Consider the following 20,561-nt stretch of genomic DNA (forward strand, 5'->3'; position numbering starts at 1 on the left):
TATGTATGGGTCCCTTGCTCGAAATAAAGATTGCTGCAAGTTAGCGCCTGTGTGTGTCACGTCTCACTTTCGTCCTTGTCTTTTTAACGCACTATAAGCCTCACGATGTCTTACCAACAAGCCCAAATCACTGCTTTACAGCCGAATGCTTTCCTCGTTAAAATGCGTACATTCTGTCTTTTATTCCACTCGTCATGCCCCTAACTGCCCCCACCCCTGCTTCCCGGGATGTTTGCAGTCTGTGTATACTGGTTTCATTGTTCTTTTTTTTCTCCGTTTCCTGCAGACGCCAACGAGTACTCGTACTTCGACCTGCACCCACAGACGGGCCACGTGTCTCTGGTGCGGCCACTGCCCGAAGGATTCGCTCTGCCCGTGACGCTGGTGGTGCGAGCCACGCAGCACGACAACCCGGATCGGTTCGCGCTCACCACGCTCACGCTCACCGCCGACCGCTTCCCGCCCCATGAACTGCACTTCCTCCAGGTGAGGCATGTGTCACGTGGAGAGAGATAGAGACCCGTAGGCAACGTACATGATCCTGAAGCGCTTGGATTTAAAGTGGTTGGAAGCATCGACCGGTCAGCAGTCTAGATAGGCCAGAGACCTTTAGAGTATCGGTGGAATAAAAAGCAGGAAAGAGATTGATACCACCAAATCCGTTACAGGCATAGGTAGCGGTACAAGGTGGATTAAGAAGCATTGAGGTAGACTAAAAAAAAAAAAAAAGAGGATCGAGATGCATACAAAACGCAGAATGAAAAGCATCTATATCACACCTGATTTACTCAAGCAGGCTAGGCGACGATTTGTCACCGCAACGTTTCAAAAGGGATGCCAATAAATCATCATCATCATCATAATCATAATTACCATGAGAGACAAAGCTTAAATATATTAAATGCAGAGAGGTTGGCCTGAGGTACATACCCCTAGCCAGCCACTAAGCGCTGGGTTAACGCGAAGAGAGAAATAAAGAGCTGTACGATAGCTGATGATGACGACGACAGAAGGGAGATGCCAAAACATACCACAGGTGAGTCTGCCCAAAACCTAGAGACCACAGCGTGTTATTTAATATGTTAAGTAAGGCCTGAGTGACATAAAAATTTGGAGGACGCTTAAGCTTCGCCTTTAAGAGTGGAACGCGATAGCATTCAAAGACCCCTGACTGCTTTTCATGCTTCCCCGAACTGCAGCTTAAGTGACCGCAACGTTTATTGGGAAGCGCTGGCGGCGAACGCTATGCACGAAGGCGAGCCTTCTGGTAGGAACACGGCCTCTTGCGTGGGTTGATCTGTTATTATTTCGCACTTTTAATACTTCAATCTGAGAAGATATAACATAATAAGATATGACCTGTCGGTGTTCTTTTTTACCATTACATTTGTTTGTGGAGTGCCACTCTCGAAATTCGAGGAATAACTTTGTAAGGAATGAAAGACAAGGCGTGGGAAACTTTGGTGATAGAAGAATCGTTGGGCATGCGAGTTTAGAAATTTGATTCAGAAATATTTTTACTGAAAAGATGGTTGACGCAGAAAGGGGACGCCGACACCAGATTTTCTGCGACCCGGGGCCCTAAACGCTATCGCGTTAAATCTAGATTTGCAGTAACACCAAGGACCTAATACAACGTCCTCTAAGAAATGTGCACGCTTGGTGGCAAGCAAGAATTCGACTACTCCAGAGGTTTCTCTTCAGAGCAGACTTGAAATGACCACGTGTCTTGAGTCATACTTTATCTTAGTTAACTAATTGAACGTACTATAAAAAGTACTCTAAGGAGCACCACATGACGGCAAGCCATATGCCATTGGTTTCATTCAGCTGCGGCTGACCAGTTTTTTTTTTTTTTTAAGATCCTTGGTACGCTTTACGTGAAACACCCTGCATAACATATAATACATTATAGTGGACTAACAGGAATGTTTTTTTGCGAGTATTTATGCCTTGAAACGGCGTAGCATAGTGGGCCTGTACTGTAAAAACATATTAAGTTCTGGTGTAGATTAGTTAGAGGTGCCATTATAGGAACTGCATAATCGAGGTTTTATTGGTCGCATACCCGCGAACTCGTTGTCGTTGCCTCAGCGAGGCAGCTGTAGGCTCTGACAAACATTCAGACCACAATTAAAAATTCCTCACAACCCATGGTTTGTCAAGCGCCATGACGTTATAAGGTCGCAATTTGTAGCACGTACGGGCTCGCGACTAGGACTGAGTTTCTGTACCATTTGTTCCAATGACACGCAGGAGGACTACGAGGCCCGCGTAATGGAAAGCACTCCTCCTGGCCAGACGCTACTGACGTTGCAGACGACGCGCAGCGCCGCCGACAAGGGAGGCATCCGCTTCGAGCTCATTATTGACGGCAACGAAGACGCAGCAGCTTTCACCATCCACGACTCGGGAGAACTGATCCTGGCCCAGTCTCTGGACTACGAAACTAAGCAATTTTACGCACTGAAGGTTGGTTCCTTACACAATTTTTATGATGTGAGTGTGTCGCAAACGGCTGGCGTTCCCGCGCGCCCTGTTTCCGGGGGGGATACATTTTGGCGAAGAAGCCCGTCTGACGGCGATTTTCAGCTGCTTGTCTTCGCCATCTTGGCCCAGCTGGTTACACTCTTCTCTTTTTCCGACGACTTCCTGTCTGGGACACTGGCGCTGTCAAGGCGTGGCGCTTTTCTTGAGCCTAGGGAATACTATGGGTGGTCGGTTGGTGACTTCTTTATGGAAGGAATAGAAAGTTTTTGGTCCCTGATTTTGGACAGCAATGGGCGCGCTCGTTGAAGGGCTACGTCTTCGTGGAAGCGCGGGAGCTTGTTGGTGTCCGCCGGGAGTGCGGCCATCCGCTTGATCTGCATCATCACTGTCGTCAATACAAGTATCCAGACCACCTTCAACATGGAGTCTACTCCTGCACACAAGTACTAGCAGATGGACAGTTCATTGGTCCACACGTGACTTATTTTGGCTTTCGTCTTTAATTTCTGTTAAATTAGAGTGGCGCAGCGTCGCACAATGTGCTAGGCGTGGTCCAAGCTTCCCCACACGTGGTGCGGGCAGCCCAGTTTTAGATGTCTATAACACCACGCATTCTTATGTTATATGTAATTCTTCATCCTCCATCTCGTAGGATATTCTTTTTCTCTCGTGCGTACAGAATCTCTAAGCTCCTGTGTTTCCTGTTTTTGGTTTTTTCCTGTCGTGCTTTCTGCCTTATTCTTTCGTCTGTATGCTCTCGCCTTGTTTTAACGAAATGTGTTTTCCGTTCTCGCGTATACAAATAGTCGCGTGCCCCTTGATCTCCTGTCATTCCTCCACGACATCGCTACACGTGCACAAGCCCAAGTCGGACGTCGAACTGAAAAATAATAATTGCGTAATGCGCCACTTCGAGGCATTTGGGACGTCGCAGGCGCGTAACAATCTCTGCTGAGACACTGTTGTAGGATGGTGGGCCTTGCGAAGCGTGTGACAGTTGAAAAATTCTGACGTGTCCATTAATGATGTCGAATTGACAAGACTCATAATTCAAAGCAGGTGAACAGGAAGTCGCAGTGTTGCACTTGTAGATGGAATAAAAGGAGCTACAGTTTGTAATCTGCGGGTATCTGTAGCCATTAGGCAACAATTTTGTCGACGGGTGTTCGTCCAGATCGACGTTCTGGTTGTGACCTCTCAAATTTTCAATATTAACGTAGTAGATATGTTAGGATGAAGATTGGGAAGGGCTGTCGGTAAAACAGCTGTGCATATCCTATAATAGATTAAGCGTCGAATTTACCTCGTTGTGCACTAGGCGGTATCATGCCGCTTCTAAAGTGCCTGCAGCTAAACCTAGAAAGCCAATCGGGCATTTACCGAACCAACAATCCTTACAGCCGGGAGAGCAGAGGTAATGCCGCAAAACTGTGCATAGTGAGCAGACACATTGTAGCCACTGCGTACAGCTTCGCAGATATGGTGACATTATAAAGCCCGCAATTGATTAGGAAATTTGAGTCGAACATTGGCAGAGCGGGTGCGTGACAAAGTTGAAAGATTTGTCTGAATGCCTAAGCATCGAAGAGAGATCGCGTTTTGAGATTCTTGCTGACCTGGAAGGGTTCGCTCTTAACCAGTGACATTGTGCATGATGTATGCCAGCTCAAATTTTGCATAGATGTGCAAAGTTTTTCTATACCGTGGTCGCCTTTCAACATTTCCCTGTGGCCACAGTTAAAATCTGGAAAGTGGGTTCTCGGCTGCTGCGTACGCCAGTTAATTCTTCACGTTCCAGTGATGACGATTACAGACGACGTCGTCGCCTCTTCTCCTACTCATTCTTAGATGCATGCTTTCTGTAAGACGACTAGAAACGCAACTTCCCGCCAACACCAATGCGATTTGAACGTTGTTCTTGAGGTAATGTGTACACTTTTGAAACGGACGCACTGACCACTGCTCTACGGCAGTGGGCGCGAGTATGTGTGGAGTCTCGCGCGCCATTAACTATCTGAGAGTGGTAATTTCTATGCGCGTACTTCATGCCATGGCAGGCGATATTTTGATGAACGAGGGCGATGCTCTGTGGATCAGAAAGCAAAATAAGGCGTCTATAAAAAGAAGAGGCTGTCTACAACGAGTACCTCTTCCAGCCGCTGCAAATGAGTTCAAAGCTGGAGGTGTCGCTACTGTTTGTTGATTTTCATCTATGACTGCTGCTCTACTGGGTTCTCCAACAATAAACGTTGCTGAGTCTCAAGCTGGATACGTTCACTGATTTGGGAGCCATTATATGCAAATGCTTTTGCGCACGAAGTGACTGGCATCATGATGATGCATTCAGTGGTATATAGGGAAATGTTAGAATCAAATAAACCAGTAATCTGGCCCATCCTATTTATTCATTTATTTATTTATTTATTTATAGCAGTCTTCGATTGCAGTGCTAACGTTCTCGGCCCTGAGCTGGACGGAGCTTTTTCTTATCGTCGAAAGTAGCTCATACAGGCTCTCGCCTGCGCAACCACGTATGACACGCATTCGGCGCCTTGTGACAGCGCCAACTCATCGTGGATGCCTAAAAAGTGTGACATGTTCGTTGCGTTTTTCTACCGCAGGTTCTGGCGACCGACGGCAAGCACAGCGATGTCGCGCGCGTTAAGGTGAGCGTGCTGGACGTGAACGACAACGACCCGCAGTTCAGTGAGCCGCGCTACTCGTTCACGCTCACCGATCTGGACGCCGTGCACCAGGGAGCACTCGTGGGTCGAGTTGAGGCGTCGGATGCGGACGCCGGCGACTCAGTACAGCTCGCCATCGACGGGCCTTCGGCGCGCCTCTTTACTATCAACAACCAGGGCGAGGTAGGTTGCGAGGTCTACACACCAAACGGGCCAAGTAGGAGCAACCTCTGTTGCACAACACAGACAATCCGTAAATGGATGCGCGTAATATAAATGAATTATGCAAATTACACGCACTGCAGGAAGTGATGCTAAACGAAGCAAGTTGTTATGTCGACGCGTGCGCACTACAACTCTAAACTTGGTAACATTTCCTGCAACGGCGTTTACCAGTACGTCGTAATACCGCCGTCATTGTGCTCTTCTTGTCGTCGCCATGTTGGTTTCGTCAACTTGCCGCTGTCGTTGTTGTTGCCATCGTCATCGACTACGATCGTCGTCATGAACCCCTCTCCGTCATCTTCGCCACGCCATTTTTGCCTTCATACCGTTGTCATCGTCATACCAACGCAGTCGTCATGACACTACCACCTTCATATCATCCTTCGTCGCCATCGTGGTTCATGTTTGTCGTCGTGCAGTCTTCTTGACGCAGTCTCACAAACCTTCCGGAGTGACACAGACACGTCGCGGCTGCTGTTATAGGAACTGGGCGGTCGTCGTAAGGCGCCAGCAGTGCTTCAGCGACGTGCTGGCGAACAGCGCCACGAACGGCACAAGTGAGAGAACTGTCCTGAAGCAGACGGCGGGACGAAGGCCCTCGCGGTGCTTCCAAGGATTTCGCACTGTGGGTTTTAACGTCTGATGTACCGGAAAACGCATTTTCGTGTGTCTGCTGTTGGTAAAGGGCGCCACTTGTACGATACAGGCCACACACATGGCACCAGGTGATATATAAAGTAGAAATATAGTGCAAATTGCGACTGAAATGCGTCCCGCCAACAGAGCTGACCGCGGTAAACTAAGACGTGTAGTACCGGCACTTATATTCCACATGTTCTTTTGCTGTGTACGGTAACAGTATCGCGTACTTAATCATGTAAATAGAGAAAGAGCAAAAAAAGAATTCACCGACGACGTATCAAAAATCTATAAAATGCATAGCACTGGCTATGTATCCACGGCGCCACTGGGTGTGTGCCACTGGTATGTGTCCCAGCAGCCAACGGGCACCTGCCGCTCTTCAATAACTCATTTTTGACAGCAGCTTGGGTCCCTGCAAGTATCCCAACATCGCACGTGCACTCTGCAACTCACCTAAAGCAATTTTTATTGGAAATGAGGGTGGGCGTCCACGTTGTGTTTCTTTCTATTCGGCTGTCAAAATGGGCGCTCTTGCCAAATATGGCCTTCAGCATTGCGTATGTGCTCATTAAGGGCTTTGCATGGGAGATATTGAGCTAAGAGGCTTTCGCTACTAACGAAGCGGTGCACGAAGAGTGTTCTGATTTTCTCGTTAATCCTACAACGACGAAGTATTTGTCAGAAGACTGCAAAGATTTCTAGAGTGAGTACGCTGGTGTTGAGCGATAACACGTACGCTTGTGCGTCTACTGTTTGACTCCGATGACAGTGTCTCCTCACTTTTGGGCGGGATGTAGATGCTTGGATCGAACCCTTGGCGATGCAGGCAAAGCAGCACGATGTTTAAACCGTACGCATCCTTCTCTCATGCCGACGCCAACTACAGTCGAGTACGGATGGATGTTATGAGCGCGCCCTTTGGAACGGGGCGGTGGGTTGCGCCACCAAGCTCTTGCTATTATACTGCCTAATCCCCTACCGAGGTTAAACAATGAAAAAAGAAAAAAAAACGCTATGAACTACCACGCCCAAATTTTCTGATCCCCTATTGCGAACTGGGCTTTTGTACGTTTCCGTCTTTTGTCGTTTCCCTACTTTTCTTCCACCAATACTCCACTCGCCTCTTGCTAATGCCTATTGTGGACATGTTTGCTTTACCGCTGCTCCCACAGTCGAGCACCTGTGCAAACAACGCCTCTAGAACGGAATGACCTGCAAGGTACATGTAAACTTGTAGCGAAGCTTCCATAGAAGCCCACATGTCAAGAAAATGGGGCTCGTTGTAACCGTCGTCATCTGCGTATCGTGGGGACAACTAACCGGAAGCAAAAAAAGAAAGATCTGACGTCACAACCGGAACTGGCATTGACGTCAAGGTCTTACGCTGCGTGGTGCGAATGTGTGAAATAATCTGACATCACAACCGGAAATGGCAGTGACGTCAAGGTCTTACGCTGCTTGGTGTGTGTGTGTGAGAACATTTATTGTAATGAGGTCCGGAGGCTCGACTTCGTAAGCCAAGACGGGCTGCTCCCACGTTGGCACTGTCAGGCCAAGCCTTTCAGCGACATCATGGGCCCTCTGGACGGCCCTTAGTTGGTCCTGAAACAATGGGCTTTGAATCCTTTTCTCCCACTGTGTCCATTCTTCAACGAGGTTGGGGAGAGTCGCGGGACAGCCCGCCAGCATATGTCTGATTCCAATGATGTCATTACAATTGTTGCAGTCCATCTCAACCTCCCTCTCTGGATATATATTATTAATGGTGTACGGTGTGGGTTATGTACCTGTTTGCAATAAGTGCAGTGAGGCTGTCTGAGTCCTATTCAGTTTTGAATGTGGCAATGGGAATTGTCTGCCTCCTAAATAGTAGTGTTTGGTAATGTCATTGTATGTTATTAAATGATCTCTAGATTCCCTGGATTGATGGTGAACGGCTCGGTTGTGACTGTCACGGTTAGCAAGTCCTCGTGCCAAGTCATGAGCAACCTCATTGAGGTTTATCCGAGTCTCGTCCAGTTTCCCCATATGCGCAGGAAACCACCGTATTTCAGTTCTCATAATCCCAATGTTTTCAAAAAGTTTAGCTGCAACACCAGCTACGTAGCCTTTATCAAAACACTTTACAGCGGATTTCGAATCATTGTAAATGCAGGCCCACTTATTAGTCCTGATGGTTAGAGCAATTGCCACTTGTTCCGCCACGATGAGGTCCTTGGTAAAAATAGTGATAGCATCTTGCACCTTCCCTTGATAATTTGAGACAATAGCCGTATATGCTTCTTTACCTTTCACCCAGGCAGCATCAACTATAGCTGTCAGGTGGTTCTGCTGCTCTATTTCCTGCAAGAGTGATTTAGCTCTTGCCTTTCTCCTTTCGACATTATATTCTGGATGCATGTTTCTGGGGAGAGGGTTGGTTCTGAACTTGTTCCTAACTTCAGTCCTTAATTCTACTTCAGCCTCTATTGGGCTCTTTGATGTATTCAGTTCTGCACCTATTGCCTGTAATATGTTCCTGCCAGCTCGTGAGTTTGTCAATCTTTTGTGTTGCGCTAGTTGTTGGGCCTCCGCGATTTCTTCCATTGTGTTGTGCACCCCTAGACTCATGAGTTTGTCGGTTGCCGCGTTACTGGGTATCCCTAGGGCTACTTTAACGAGCTTCCTGAGCATCACATTCAGTTTGCTAAGTTCTGCCTGCTTTCATTTGAATAATCCAGCCACATAAGTGAAGTGACAGAGAGCAAAGGCGTGTATTAGCCTCAAAGCGCTGTCTCCTCCTAAGCCTCTGTGTCTATTGGTAATTCTCCTTAGTAACCTAATGACTTCATCTGTTTTATTCGAGATATTTTGTATTGTTCTATAGCTAGCATTGTTTCGGTCTATGTGATACCCAAGTGCGCTGCTTGGTGCGAATGTGTGAATTACTTTAACGTCCGGCATTACGGCCGCTACGACAGCAGTTTTTTTTTTTTTTTTTTTTTTTGAGGCTGAGGCGAGCTTGCGACTCGTCTCACCTGAAAGGCCAGCGTGTCCATTAACTATTAGGAGTGGCGCATATCTTACTGGGAACGTAATTAAGCTGTTAATGACGGCAATTGCTCTAGTAGCTTATTTAGAAGGTGAGTGAATGCGACGGAAATAAATGACACAGCCAAAGAGCTTTCAAAATCAACTTCAATTTTATTCGTCTTGAACAATGCTATTAATATAACTCACCAAACAAAACATGTTTCAATGATGAAAAGTACAATAACTAGCACACAGTCGTAATGAATAGTAACCTATGCGAATCCTTTTTCACAGAATCATTCGTAATTCCTTGCGACACGATGTGTTGATATCCGACAATTATCAGGCAGCATTGTCCCACATTATCTTTAGAAACTATTCCACTTACTAATTTTGCTGCCCGTCGGACACTCAGAGCCTGTGTTACGAAGAGTAAACGAACATAGCGCGACGTTTCTTCGCGGGGCGTTCCACATTTAATGTCACGACGAGACAAGCGCGTCGGATGCTGCAGCGTGAACTTGCACGATAACAAAAAAAACCTGCACTCACACCTTTCGCCAACAAATGCAGTGCGTCCGGTCACTGAAAGTTTGAAGCGAAGCGAACGCCACACTTTGAAGAAACACGCAAGGAAATAAATAGTAATAAAAAGAAATCTCGGACGAATCCGCCGCGTTCGAGCGAGCAACGCCAGTCCTCACGACGTAGTCTTGCGACAGATTCACTGGTTGTTAGGGGTCGCCAAGAAAGAACCAATCAAATGTTAAATAGAAAGAAAATAACATTCGTTCTTTTAGTGCAGGAAACATATCTGAAACGGAGAAGTTACTCGTGTGCCAGTATTATGATTAAAATTTTAAAGCATTTTTTTTTTGCGCATAGGTTTTCTAGTTTTAGTGTTTGTCCCCCCCCCCCCCCCCCCCCTCACCTAGTCGCGCATCATTCGTGCGCCACTAATTGATATCCTTGGCGATAGGTTTTGGCACGCTTTTCGTTCCAAGCTTCGCGAGCTATTTAGATGGACCTTAGGACCGGAATAACGATGGAATAACTCAGTCCCGATTCTTGTGTCAGCTACACGACCTTTACAATGAAATGACCTGTATAACGAAGGATTCCGGAGGCCGCAAGCACTCCCTTAAAAGGTGTTCGACTGTACTACACTTCCTTGACAAGACGGAGAGACATACGTAACGTCCCACATAGCGCGAGGTAGAGCACTTACGTGCGCTCTAGCTTCCGTTAGGCCACTAGAATTAATTACTTTCTTCCTTGCGATAGAGTGTCAGTTTGTCCCATTCTCTCCTTGTTGCAGCTAATGCTTTGAGATGATGTCTTAAATAGCAAACCCACCGTCGGGGTTCACTTTCATTCCCCAGTCATTGGCCCGTAACAGAAGACTACGAAGACGCTGCGAGACATTGTACCGCCTTCGGATTTGACCCAGATTGTACTGTTTCTTTCTAGCGTAAGAAATTCGCCGACGATTACGATACTTCCTAACGCGAAATCTATACGTGTTTTCATTTCACGACGTATTGGCAAGCGCCGACAACCTCTTTCTGCGGTGAACTGCAAACGGAGCGAAGTGTGGCGTGACTATCTCGCTAATCGGAGAGATCGCCAGAGGCAGTGCGTAGGTGCTCGCGGGCGCGATTTACAGCAGCCGCCGTGGACAGACCTCCGCTCGTGCAGGGCTTTGCTTCCATTTATGGTGTCGGTGCAAGCGCTCTCCGCATGCCATCGGTGAACAGACGATGGTATGATACTCTGGCGCCCTCTCGTAGCAGTCGTCACCGCAGAAACAGTCTTGCGCGGCCCTACAGTTTTCTTCTCATGCTTTCGCCAGACCCTCCTCCTCAGCTTTCCGCCTCATGCTTCCGCTGCCCCATCCTCCTCCGCTGCCTCCCCGTCTTTTCTTTGCCTTTCTCTCTATATCTCTCCTCCGCTTTCATCTATGTGCTCCCTTAGCTATCGCCGTCTTTCAAGCCTCGCTTCGCATTCGCTATTTCCTTCGCTCTGCTCGTTCGCTCGTTTACGCCGACGCCGGGTCTCAACGCAGGAACGGGCGCCTAAGAACGGCGCGCTTAAGTTATAGACAAAGAAACGAGACATGCGGTTATATTTTTTAGCCGCGCCACACACATAGTCGCGCCACACGCACATGTGGAAGGAAGTTCCCGTTCTCAGTTCGTTGTAATTATTTTTAGCTTCGCAATGCATCGTCATTCTTAATGTCTTAGAAACTAGCCCAACTTTCAGTCATGGTCTATTTCCCACAGCTTAGCGCGACGACAGCCGTCGGTGGCGGCAAGTATGAACACGCCGGTGCGTTTGCGTTCGCCATCGATGCACAGAAACCAGTGATGTGCCGGGCGCAACTAGATTTTAAAACTGCGAGGAAGGAAAACATATCCTAAAAGAAAGACTGATGCACTGATAAGACGGCAAAATGGCGATTACAAATCATTGCCTTCGCCTTCGTAGCGCAAGCTTCGGAGCCGTTACAGCAGCGTAGGCGAAGACAGGTAATTCCCATGGGACACTAAGTTCTTCCTTATGAATGGCTACTTTATTAATGTTGCAACTACTAGACCATAGCAAAGCAGCGTCGGAAATGTACAGTGCTCAGCGATTGAAACGTAATACTCGGAGCGCGCGGCTGCCACAGTCTTCTTCTTCTTTTTTTTTTGCACCACAAGTGAGCACTAGCTGATCCCCGTTGGACCAAATGCAGACACAATGCGTCACAATGGTTCTCGCTTTTACTGCATGCCAAGATGCATCAGCTCGGTGTCCTCAGCGCTTACATTCGATGCAAAAAGAGCCGCCAACCAAACGCTTCGAGTTTCGCGTTTCAATTGCTGAGCACTGTACGTAGTGCTGCTTACAGAATGCACGTATCCAGTCTTTCCGCCGTTCCATCTCGTGAGGGCGCGATAAAAAGCGATTGAAGGGAATGGCCCAAGCAGCTGCAAGCATGTTTCAATAACTGTTCGCGTACCCAAAACCGCAAGATATTTGATCAGCTTTGGTTTCACGTGGTATTTCGGCAACGTAAATTAGAAAAAAACGACGGAACGTAATAAATCAACGTAGCCGGCGGCAGCGCCTGCTGAGACCCGCACGGCGATCACATGCCATTACCTTCGTGGCACCGCCGAATGAAGGCGCCACCGGCTCAAACTCATCCTGCGCCCGGCGCCTATAATGCTTGACTCAACCTCAAATGAGACTAGATGCGTCCCCGCCAAAAATAGACGGAAGTGAATATCTGTATCTTTCATAGATTCCGATGGCACGACGTGGTTTTTTTTACGAAGCAGTGATGCGGTATTGAACAGGCGAGTGCCGTGTTTTAATATAGAAAAAATGGTGCCAGCAACCTTTTTCTTTAATTTGGATGTTTGCCCTTCCTGAAACATCTAAACAAGCTAAAGTATATATAGGATTTGTTATATTCAAGTGCGTTCAACAGGATTGTAAATATGGGCTATAAATTGACATATAGTAGTTCGGTGGGCGGCTAACAAGTAGCTCCACTTTCGACATGTAGTGGCGCCTTGATGTTCACAGGAATTGCGGTAGGCCCATGGGAGCAGCTGTTCCAGTACAGAAGGGACAGGTCAAGTCAAAGGCTGGCCGACTGTCCGAAGCTCACAGACAGGTTGCGGCAACTTGCCTGCTAATGTAACTTCAAAGTGCAAGGGTGGGCAATTTTCCAAAAGCAGATATTGATTTAGACTCAGAACACGCGCAGTGTCATGCAATGAGACAGTACGTCACTCGACTTATGTGAGAGCCGGCCACAACATGGGAAGGCAATGCGTTATAAATTCGTAATGTGCACGTAAATTCACGTTTATAAGCAAGGTACGTTAGCGTAATACTGCCTTGAAAGGCGACGCATATAGGTCTTGCGAAGTTCTGTTATTTTTCAAGACGAAATACTTCCACTGACTAAACGTGCGTCTTACATCATCGGGATAGTTCTTGCAAGAAAGGTACCGTGATTTCGTCCATGCCAACGATGACTTTTTGCTACTCTTGTCATGCACTAAAACAGCAAATGACAAGGCATATAAGGATGAGTCGGCATGCCGAGACTTCATTGCTCCCAATCTCGTCTGTACTTACGGCATCCAGTACCTTCTCGAGTCAGGACAAGAGAAGAGCTTATCAGTAGGCGGAATGTGACAAGAACTTTCTGACATTCCTGTGCATGAGTGACATTTGTGATATAACACGGCTTTTATCTCGGCGCTATATGAAATGAACAAGAGAGCACGGATAAATCATACAGCTGCAAAGTGTATTGCCCAAAGTACGTGTATAATAGATCTTCTTCGTGCTTATGATCATTTTTTCTCTTTCCTTCTTTCTTCCCGCCTACCTTTTGTCGTGGCAAACAAGTGGGGCATTATCTTGGTTACTAGGGCCGTCCTCTTCTCATTTCGTTTGTGAACGACCTGCCTCATTTTCCCCTTGTATGTTGCAAAACATTTGAAATCTGGCTTAGGCTGCCCATGTCTCATGTTTAACACACAAGCGGTCGAGCATTAGATTTACAGCACTGTTAAAGACGCAAGTATACCAAGCCAACAGATAATAAAGCCAAGAAAAGCATAAGGAAAATCATTATTTTTTTAATAAAAGTGTAGAGATGATAAACGAGTGGGAGCTGACAGTGAACGAAAAAAAAATATACCGATGATTCCGACAACCCGAACTTTGCGCGCAGCTATATGCGTTTTAATTTCGCGATATATTGACTGGCGCGGACAATCTGTCTCGTGCGGCACGTTGCCAACGGAGTGAAGTGCAGCACGAATGCCTTGCTATCGCGAGATCTCGAGAGGCAGCGCGTGGGTGACGCGTGGGTGCGATTAGCAGCAGCCACCGCGGACAGACCTCCGCTCATGCAGCGCTTTGTTTACATTACGGTATCGCTGGACGCGCTCGCCCCATGCAAGGCAGAAAGCTGGGCTAGTTGGTGTGTCATCATTATTCAAAAGACTAGCGCTAAATAGCAGGGACAAAGACAGAGAAGACGACAGCCGCATGCCATCGGTGAACAAACGACGGCGCGCCACACTGGCGCCATCTCCTAGCGGTCGTCGCCGCAAAGCCCTTCTTGCGTGGCCCTACGCTTTTCTTCTCACACTTTCGCCATATCCTTCACCTCCTGCTTTCCTCCTCTTCGTTATCTCAGTCTTTCATCTATCCCTGGCGTTCCGCTTTGCTTTTCATTCTTCACTGTGCTCGTTCGCTCGGTTACGAGTGACAACGCCGACGCCGACGCTCGCTGCAGGAACGGGCGCCTAAGAGCTGCTCTCTAAAACAATGCTCCGCCGGTGGAAGCCAAACCAGTCAGAGCGTGTAGGTATGGTGGCTACAGGTGGCAAAGTGCTTTTTCGTGCACTTTAATTTCCCTTTAGCTAACATTTCTACACTTCAATAAAACGAACGAATAACTTGCTTTGTTCTTTCCTTGCCTTCATTATTTGTTGGCTTCACGTGCTTGTGACGAACAGAACCGCACCCTTCGGTTACGCTTCTCAACACTGTTCTAGAATTTATTTTAGCAACGAAAATCGGCCGTAGTAGTGTCCGTCTTGGTTGAGAGATTCATTGTGTTATACTGCGCCTTCATCTTCCATCTTTTCCTGCTTCCTCTCCTCGTTTCCTAATGGGCTGGCGTGCAGCATATTTTTTTTTTTGTTTCTTTTAGGAAAGGAGTTTCACCTTTCTTTTATTTCTTTTTAAATTTATTATTGCGTTTCGTCACACGTTCCCGCGTAATAATATCGTTCCATGCGATATGAAACACAGTTACAGTAGCTGTAAGGAATGCCAAACACTAATGAAAAAATGTACAGGACGGGCTACACGCCCGTCCATGTTGGATAGCGCTGGTAAGCAACTTTCTCAATAGCAATTCTTGCACGTTCCTTTTCAGGTGCGCATCCGGGACCTCGAGTACCTGAACTCTTCGCGGTCGCACCTGGTGGTGGTGGCGACCGACAGCGGCGTCCCTCCCCGAAAGTCCACGGTACTGGTTGAGGTGCAGTTCCCCGAGGCCCTGGTGCTGCGCAGCAGTGCCCTGGCACCGAGGCGGGATGAGGGCAGCTTCGTGCTCATGACCATCTTCGGCGCTCTTCTGGGCTCTCTGCTGCTCATCATCATCACACTTACCTTGTACATACTCAAGAAGTGAGTGCTCTTCAGCATAGAAAGTATGTTATTCATGTACCTGCGCTCGTACGTAGATGGCGGGAGCAAGCAAATGTTGGAGAAACTGAATTGCTTCATGCACGCTTGCTTTGAATTCTTGTATTGACTGAATTTCGTAGAAATTAATAGCCTTGTTCAGTAGCCATTACATCTCGGGAGAACAAGTTAAGGACCGAGCAAAGAGCGATGGAACGAGAAATGTCAGGCGTAATCCTAAGAGACAAGATGTTGGCGGTATGGATCAGAGCAAATGGGGATAGCCGATATTCTAGTTGACATTAGGAGAAAAAGTGGAGCTGGACAGGCCATGTAAGGCGTAGGTCAGATAACCAGTGGACTATTAGAGTTACAGAATGGGTGGCAAGGGAAGGGAAGCGCAGTCGAGGATGGCAGAAAATTGGCTGGTCTGATGGGTCAATTTGGAGGCGTAACTTCGAGTCCGTTAGCGTAGAACAGCGGTAAATAGAAATCGCTGGGAGAGGCGTTCGCCCTGCAGTGGACATAAAAAATAGGATTATGATCTTGATGATGGTGACATCTCGCGCGTATATTATTACGGGGACAAATCTTTAAATGGGATATGTATGATCTGGGATTGTAGCGCGAAGTGAACACGCACACAGAAAGGAGCAGACAGGACGAGCGCTAATATTTATATATATATATATACATATATATATATATATATATATATATATATATATATATATATATATATATATATATATATATATATATATATATATATATATATATATATATATAATGCATAACCTTGACTGTAATTTGGCCTGGGTGCAACAGTAGCAGCAGTGATAGGAGCCGTAGGCACGGAGTACTATTTGCAATCTCTCGGAGGACAACGGCTTGAATGGGCGAGATAGTTAAGCCGTCGTGCGCTTGTGGACCGTGAGTGCTTGGCGCCATGGCCTCTAGCTCGCGACGGATGGCTTGCGTCACACTCGGTGATGCTGGCGGTTTACGTAGGGTTAATCAAGGATCGAAGCCGATCGAAGAGCTGTGCAATACGTTTGCTCTTAGCTTGCTCAATGCGCCAGCACTCTGTTGTGATGGACTCAACCGTTGCACTGCTCTTGCAAAGAAGTAGGTTGAATGCATTGTCTGCAATGCCCTTTAAAATATGGCTGACTTTATCTGCCTCCGACACATCCTTATCTGCTATTCGATTAAGAGCCAGAAGGTCCTGAATGTACGAGACGTGCGATTCCGTGAACGTCTGGGCACGAGACGCGAGCCCTTTCTTGGCTGCTAACTGGCATTGAACAGACTTTCCGAAAAGATCACGCTGCTTTCCTTTTCATGGGTTCCAAGTCGTCAAGTCGGATTCGTGCGTCTAAAACCATACCTTCGCGGTCCCCCCCTACAGAAATATAACATGGGCCAGCAAAAGTGTCCCACCTCTTGTGGTCTGACGCGTGCGCACTGCAGCAACCATTCTTCAACATTAACGCCATCGGCGCCTGTGAAGGTTCCCGGATCAAGTGGGTAGGAGAGGACAACTTGCGGTGCTGTCGGGAATGGGCGGGGCAGCGTCGTTAGCCATGGCAGCATAACAGAGGTGTCATCCGCTGCGCACACCCAGATCCGGGTTGTGGCGAGTTTACTCCGCACCTCCACCAAATTTAATGGGAATAATAAGCATGAAATGCTTTTAGCTCCCGTTGTCGGCGACCTTCAAGTGACTTTGAGCCAAAAGCCAAAGTCGTTATCCGGGCACTGAAACGAGAAAATGCGGGCATGTTGCGAGAACAAAACGAGATCATCCGGGCAGCCAGTCGAAACATAAAAAATGCGGTCTCTGGCCTCCCAGCATTTTGTACAAGACCGCGTTACATAAGCTAGTTACTGCCCAAATAAGTTACAAAAGATATTGCTTTCGAGTTCTTCCTAATGTTTTACACAATTTCATTCAAGCTGTAACTTCTACTACGCTGAAGTTATATTTGTCGTTTCCAACAGGTGACGTTCATAAGGCAGATACAGGACAGCGTACACTTCATTGTCCTCTTTTGGCGCTGAGCCCTGAACGCCAGCGGTCCGTGAGTTCCGCAGCGCGGGTTTTGTGTCGCCTCGAAAGATGGCGCCACACTGCGTGGCGCCTCCTCCAGGCTCGTCTACCCACCGCGCTGACTTAGCGGTTACAGGTTGCGCTGCTAAGCACGAGGTCGTGGGATGAAATACCGGCGGCAGGGGCCACATTTCGATGGAGGCGAAATGCAAAAACGCCTGCGTCTCGTGCATTGGTGGCACGTCCGGAGTTCCCCACTTGCCTCATATGAAATCGTGGTTTTGGAACGTAAAACCCCAGAATTCGATTCATTCTTTTTCTAGTGGGGCAGTGTGCTCTGTCTGCCTGGTGTCTTTCGCTGCCTGTCGTGCGGCGTTCAGCCGGTTTTCTTCTAGTTGGGCAGCGTCCAAATGGACGAGTGCAAAGTATGGCGTTGTGTGGTGTTGTGGGGTGCGCTATAGCGAACATGCACAAACCCATTTTAAACTTTTGGCTAGTATCATCTCCAACCAATCTGCTTTGCCGATTGCCATTTCATGCATAGATCTACTTTTCATTACGGGAGGGCCAGCAGTATTTTTTACAAGGGATATACATATACAAGCATAATGCGTAGCTCGAAGCTACAGGGCAGATCGATACCACTTAATGATGTCAGCGTCACCTGAAGTTCACCTTCTCCTCACAGCGTCTTTCTATAGCGGCACAAACTACTACGTAACATTATTATATAAGAAATATTGCTGCATTCGTCCTGACTTATTCGTAGATTTGCTATGAAGTCCCATTTTGTTCCGAAGCATTGTTTGTCTGAGTCTAAGCACATTGCGGTAGATTGGTAGGCAGATTTCCGTCTCGCCTCGTTTTAATAAACATAAAATGATGTGTATACGATGGTGCAATAGAATCTACGCTACCTTGTGGAATCGAACCTCTGCAGCATAGTGCTCTAACCATTAGGTCATGATTACAGGCATACTTTTCTCGTTCCCAAGCCGCCAGCTCATTGAAACATTTGGCGCGGGCATCTCGTGCCACTATGTCGTCGTCTTTTCTCGTGAGAGCTCGCGCTGTGGGGCACTGTATTTGTAGCAGCTTAGGATACATATATTCTGTGCTATGCTGTATGTTGTGAGAGTGTCCTGTTATATCAGCTTATATGGCAGTAACTGCGGAAGCTCTTGCGTCGAAGTGGGCCGCCGCTCTGCGCAGCTCCAACCTTAAGACACGAGAGTGGGCAGTCCAGCAGGCCTGAGAGCCGGCGAAGAGGAAAGGCCTCGAAGTCCCCTCACGGGAGACCTGAGCCCGGGTCGTTAAACGTTGTCGGATTTAAAATGCAGTTGTTTCCATCCATCCATGCTGTACCGCCTTCATGATCGACCCAGGTTGATCATGTTTTAACGTTTATTCTCCGGAGTACAAATGCCATCGTCGTCTAACATAGACAATATGGCATAGGCGTGGTACGTACGAGCGTACTAGCCTCGTGCAGGACCGATGGCAGCGTTGCGAACGGCGGTCCGGTGACGCCAGTCGAGGAACCAGCCTTTGTCGTTTGCTACGCTCCGGCCTTAGAATAGCTTCAATGTCATGCGTTTTCTCGCGCTCTGACTGCGCTTCATGTAGCACGGCCCTCTCCAATTACTGTCTCTATTTCGTTCCTAGCCTTAGTTCTAGAAATGACACCATTTGGAAGACAAGTGGCTATGGCGTTACGCTGCTAAGCTCGACGTCCCTGATTCGACCCCGGCCGCGGCGGCGGCATTTCGATAGGGGCGAAATGCGAAAATGCTCGCGTGTACCTCATTTTAAGTGCACGTTAAAGAGCCACAGGTGGTCAAAATGAATCCGGGGTCCTCCATTACGGCGTGCCTCATAATCACATGGTGGTTTGCATCTGGTGACTCAATAATAAAACATTGTGCCGAGGGAGTAAATGAGAGTCTACGCAGCGTTTGAAATGAAGCACGTTCGCAGGACTCATTCACAACATCTTGTGTCGGCTAAGTGGGATTTTAGTTGAATACAAATTTTTAATTTCGCTCACAATTCTAGTCACTTGGTGTGGCATATATAAATCTTTTTCAGACCAGAAAAATCTAATTTTTCATTGACAAGCGGTTTATCTCGAACATTAGTTGAACCATTCTCCATGATGTTTCGCAATCGTCAATCATGCTGTAGTCTATTTCCTAGCAATTAAATTTCATCACCACTTTCTAATGCAGAAATATTGTTTGCTCAGGTGAGCATAGGGCTATTTCTGTTCAACGCACTTTCATGCTACTGGAGACTGCTCTAATGACATCGCTTTGTCACCGTAGAAATAAAAATATTGTTATACATTGAAAAAGAAAACGCAAGAACTCCTGTGAACATTTTATTGCGACTTTGTACCCCTACCCTTCCCCCCACTTCCTTTATTTCCTAGTATGTTTAGCACTCCAGCTATTTGTTCTGTCAAGTACCAGCCAGCCTGAACTTCCAATCTTTCTTGTTTTAGATTTAAATACGTATGACGCGCTTACAAATCTAAGTATATTGAAAAGGGTGATTTAAACAAAGGTTGTCAGCTGTTTTTATGGCGCTAATTCTCATCGCTGGACGTACCTCGTAAGGAAAATGTGCACGCTACCCTTGGCAGGAGCAAAGAAAGAGAGGGTTATGCTGAGCCGTCTAACTTGCAGGGGCGAAGTGTGTCGCGATGGAAGTAATTAAGATTATTTAAAATTACCTTGCGAAGGTCAATGCTGCTAAACCAGTATGTGCATTACTACACCGCAGCGACCACCTCGTTTCCTGAGAATGGCATCGAACGTCTTTCGTGATTTGCTAAAAACGAAATTGGATTGCCTGTGGCCAACGGAGCGCGTGACCAAACAGGCACAGCACGCACAGGACCGACAAACACAGTACTACAGAGCCGACGAAGTAGCTGAAAGCCAAATTCTGCAGTTCGTCGTCGAAAAAGGGCCGACAAATCATTATCAGTGTGCGGCGACAACGGAACAGCAATGACGAGAAACCAACGCCACACACGCATGCGTACACATTGGTTACTATAGCAGACGACGCCAGGAGCAATAGACACTAATCTCGGTGACGATGGCGAATCCGCTCGATTTCGTAGGAAACAGTGTATTGGAACATTCCATATGCACCGTTCTACAAGCCTTCAGACGCGCATTTCAAAAACTTAACAAGAGCAGGTCGGCCGACAGCGCCAAGCTGCCTTCACGTAG

General features: G+C 47.4%; 1 protein-coding gene across 1 annotated transcript in view; it reads left to right on the plus strand.

The window, feature by feature from the left end:
* LOC126540321 (putative protocadherin beta-18) overlaps window positions 1-20,561 on the plus strand; it is a 196,615-nt gene that overhangs the window by 154,569 nt on the left and 21,485 nt on the right. Inside the window, exons 9-12 of the mRNA XM_072286199.1 lie at window positions 287-486; window positions 2,119-2,472; window positions 5,112-5,357; window positions 15,016-15,269. Of these exons, the coding sequence (XP_072142300.1) occupies window positions 287-486; window positions 2,119-2,472; window positions 5,112-5,357; window positions 15,016-15,269 (1,054 nt within the window). The remainder of the gene's footprint in view (window positions 1-286; window positions 487-2,118; window positions 2,473-5,111; window positions 5,358-15,015; window positions 15,270-20,561) is intronic.

The sequence above is a fragment of the Dermacentor andersoni genome, chromosome 2 (assembly GCF_023375885.2).
Source record: "Dermacentor andersoni chromosome 2, qqDerAnde1_hic_scaffold, whole genome shotgun sequence".
NCBI classification, from domain to species: domain Eukaryota; kingdom Metazoa; phylum Arthropoda; class Arachnida; order Ixodida; family Ixodidae; genus Dermacentor; species Dermacentor andersoni.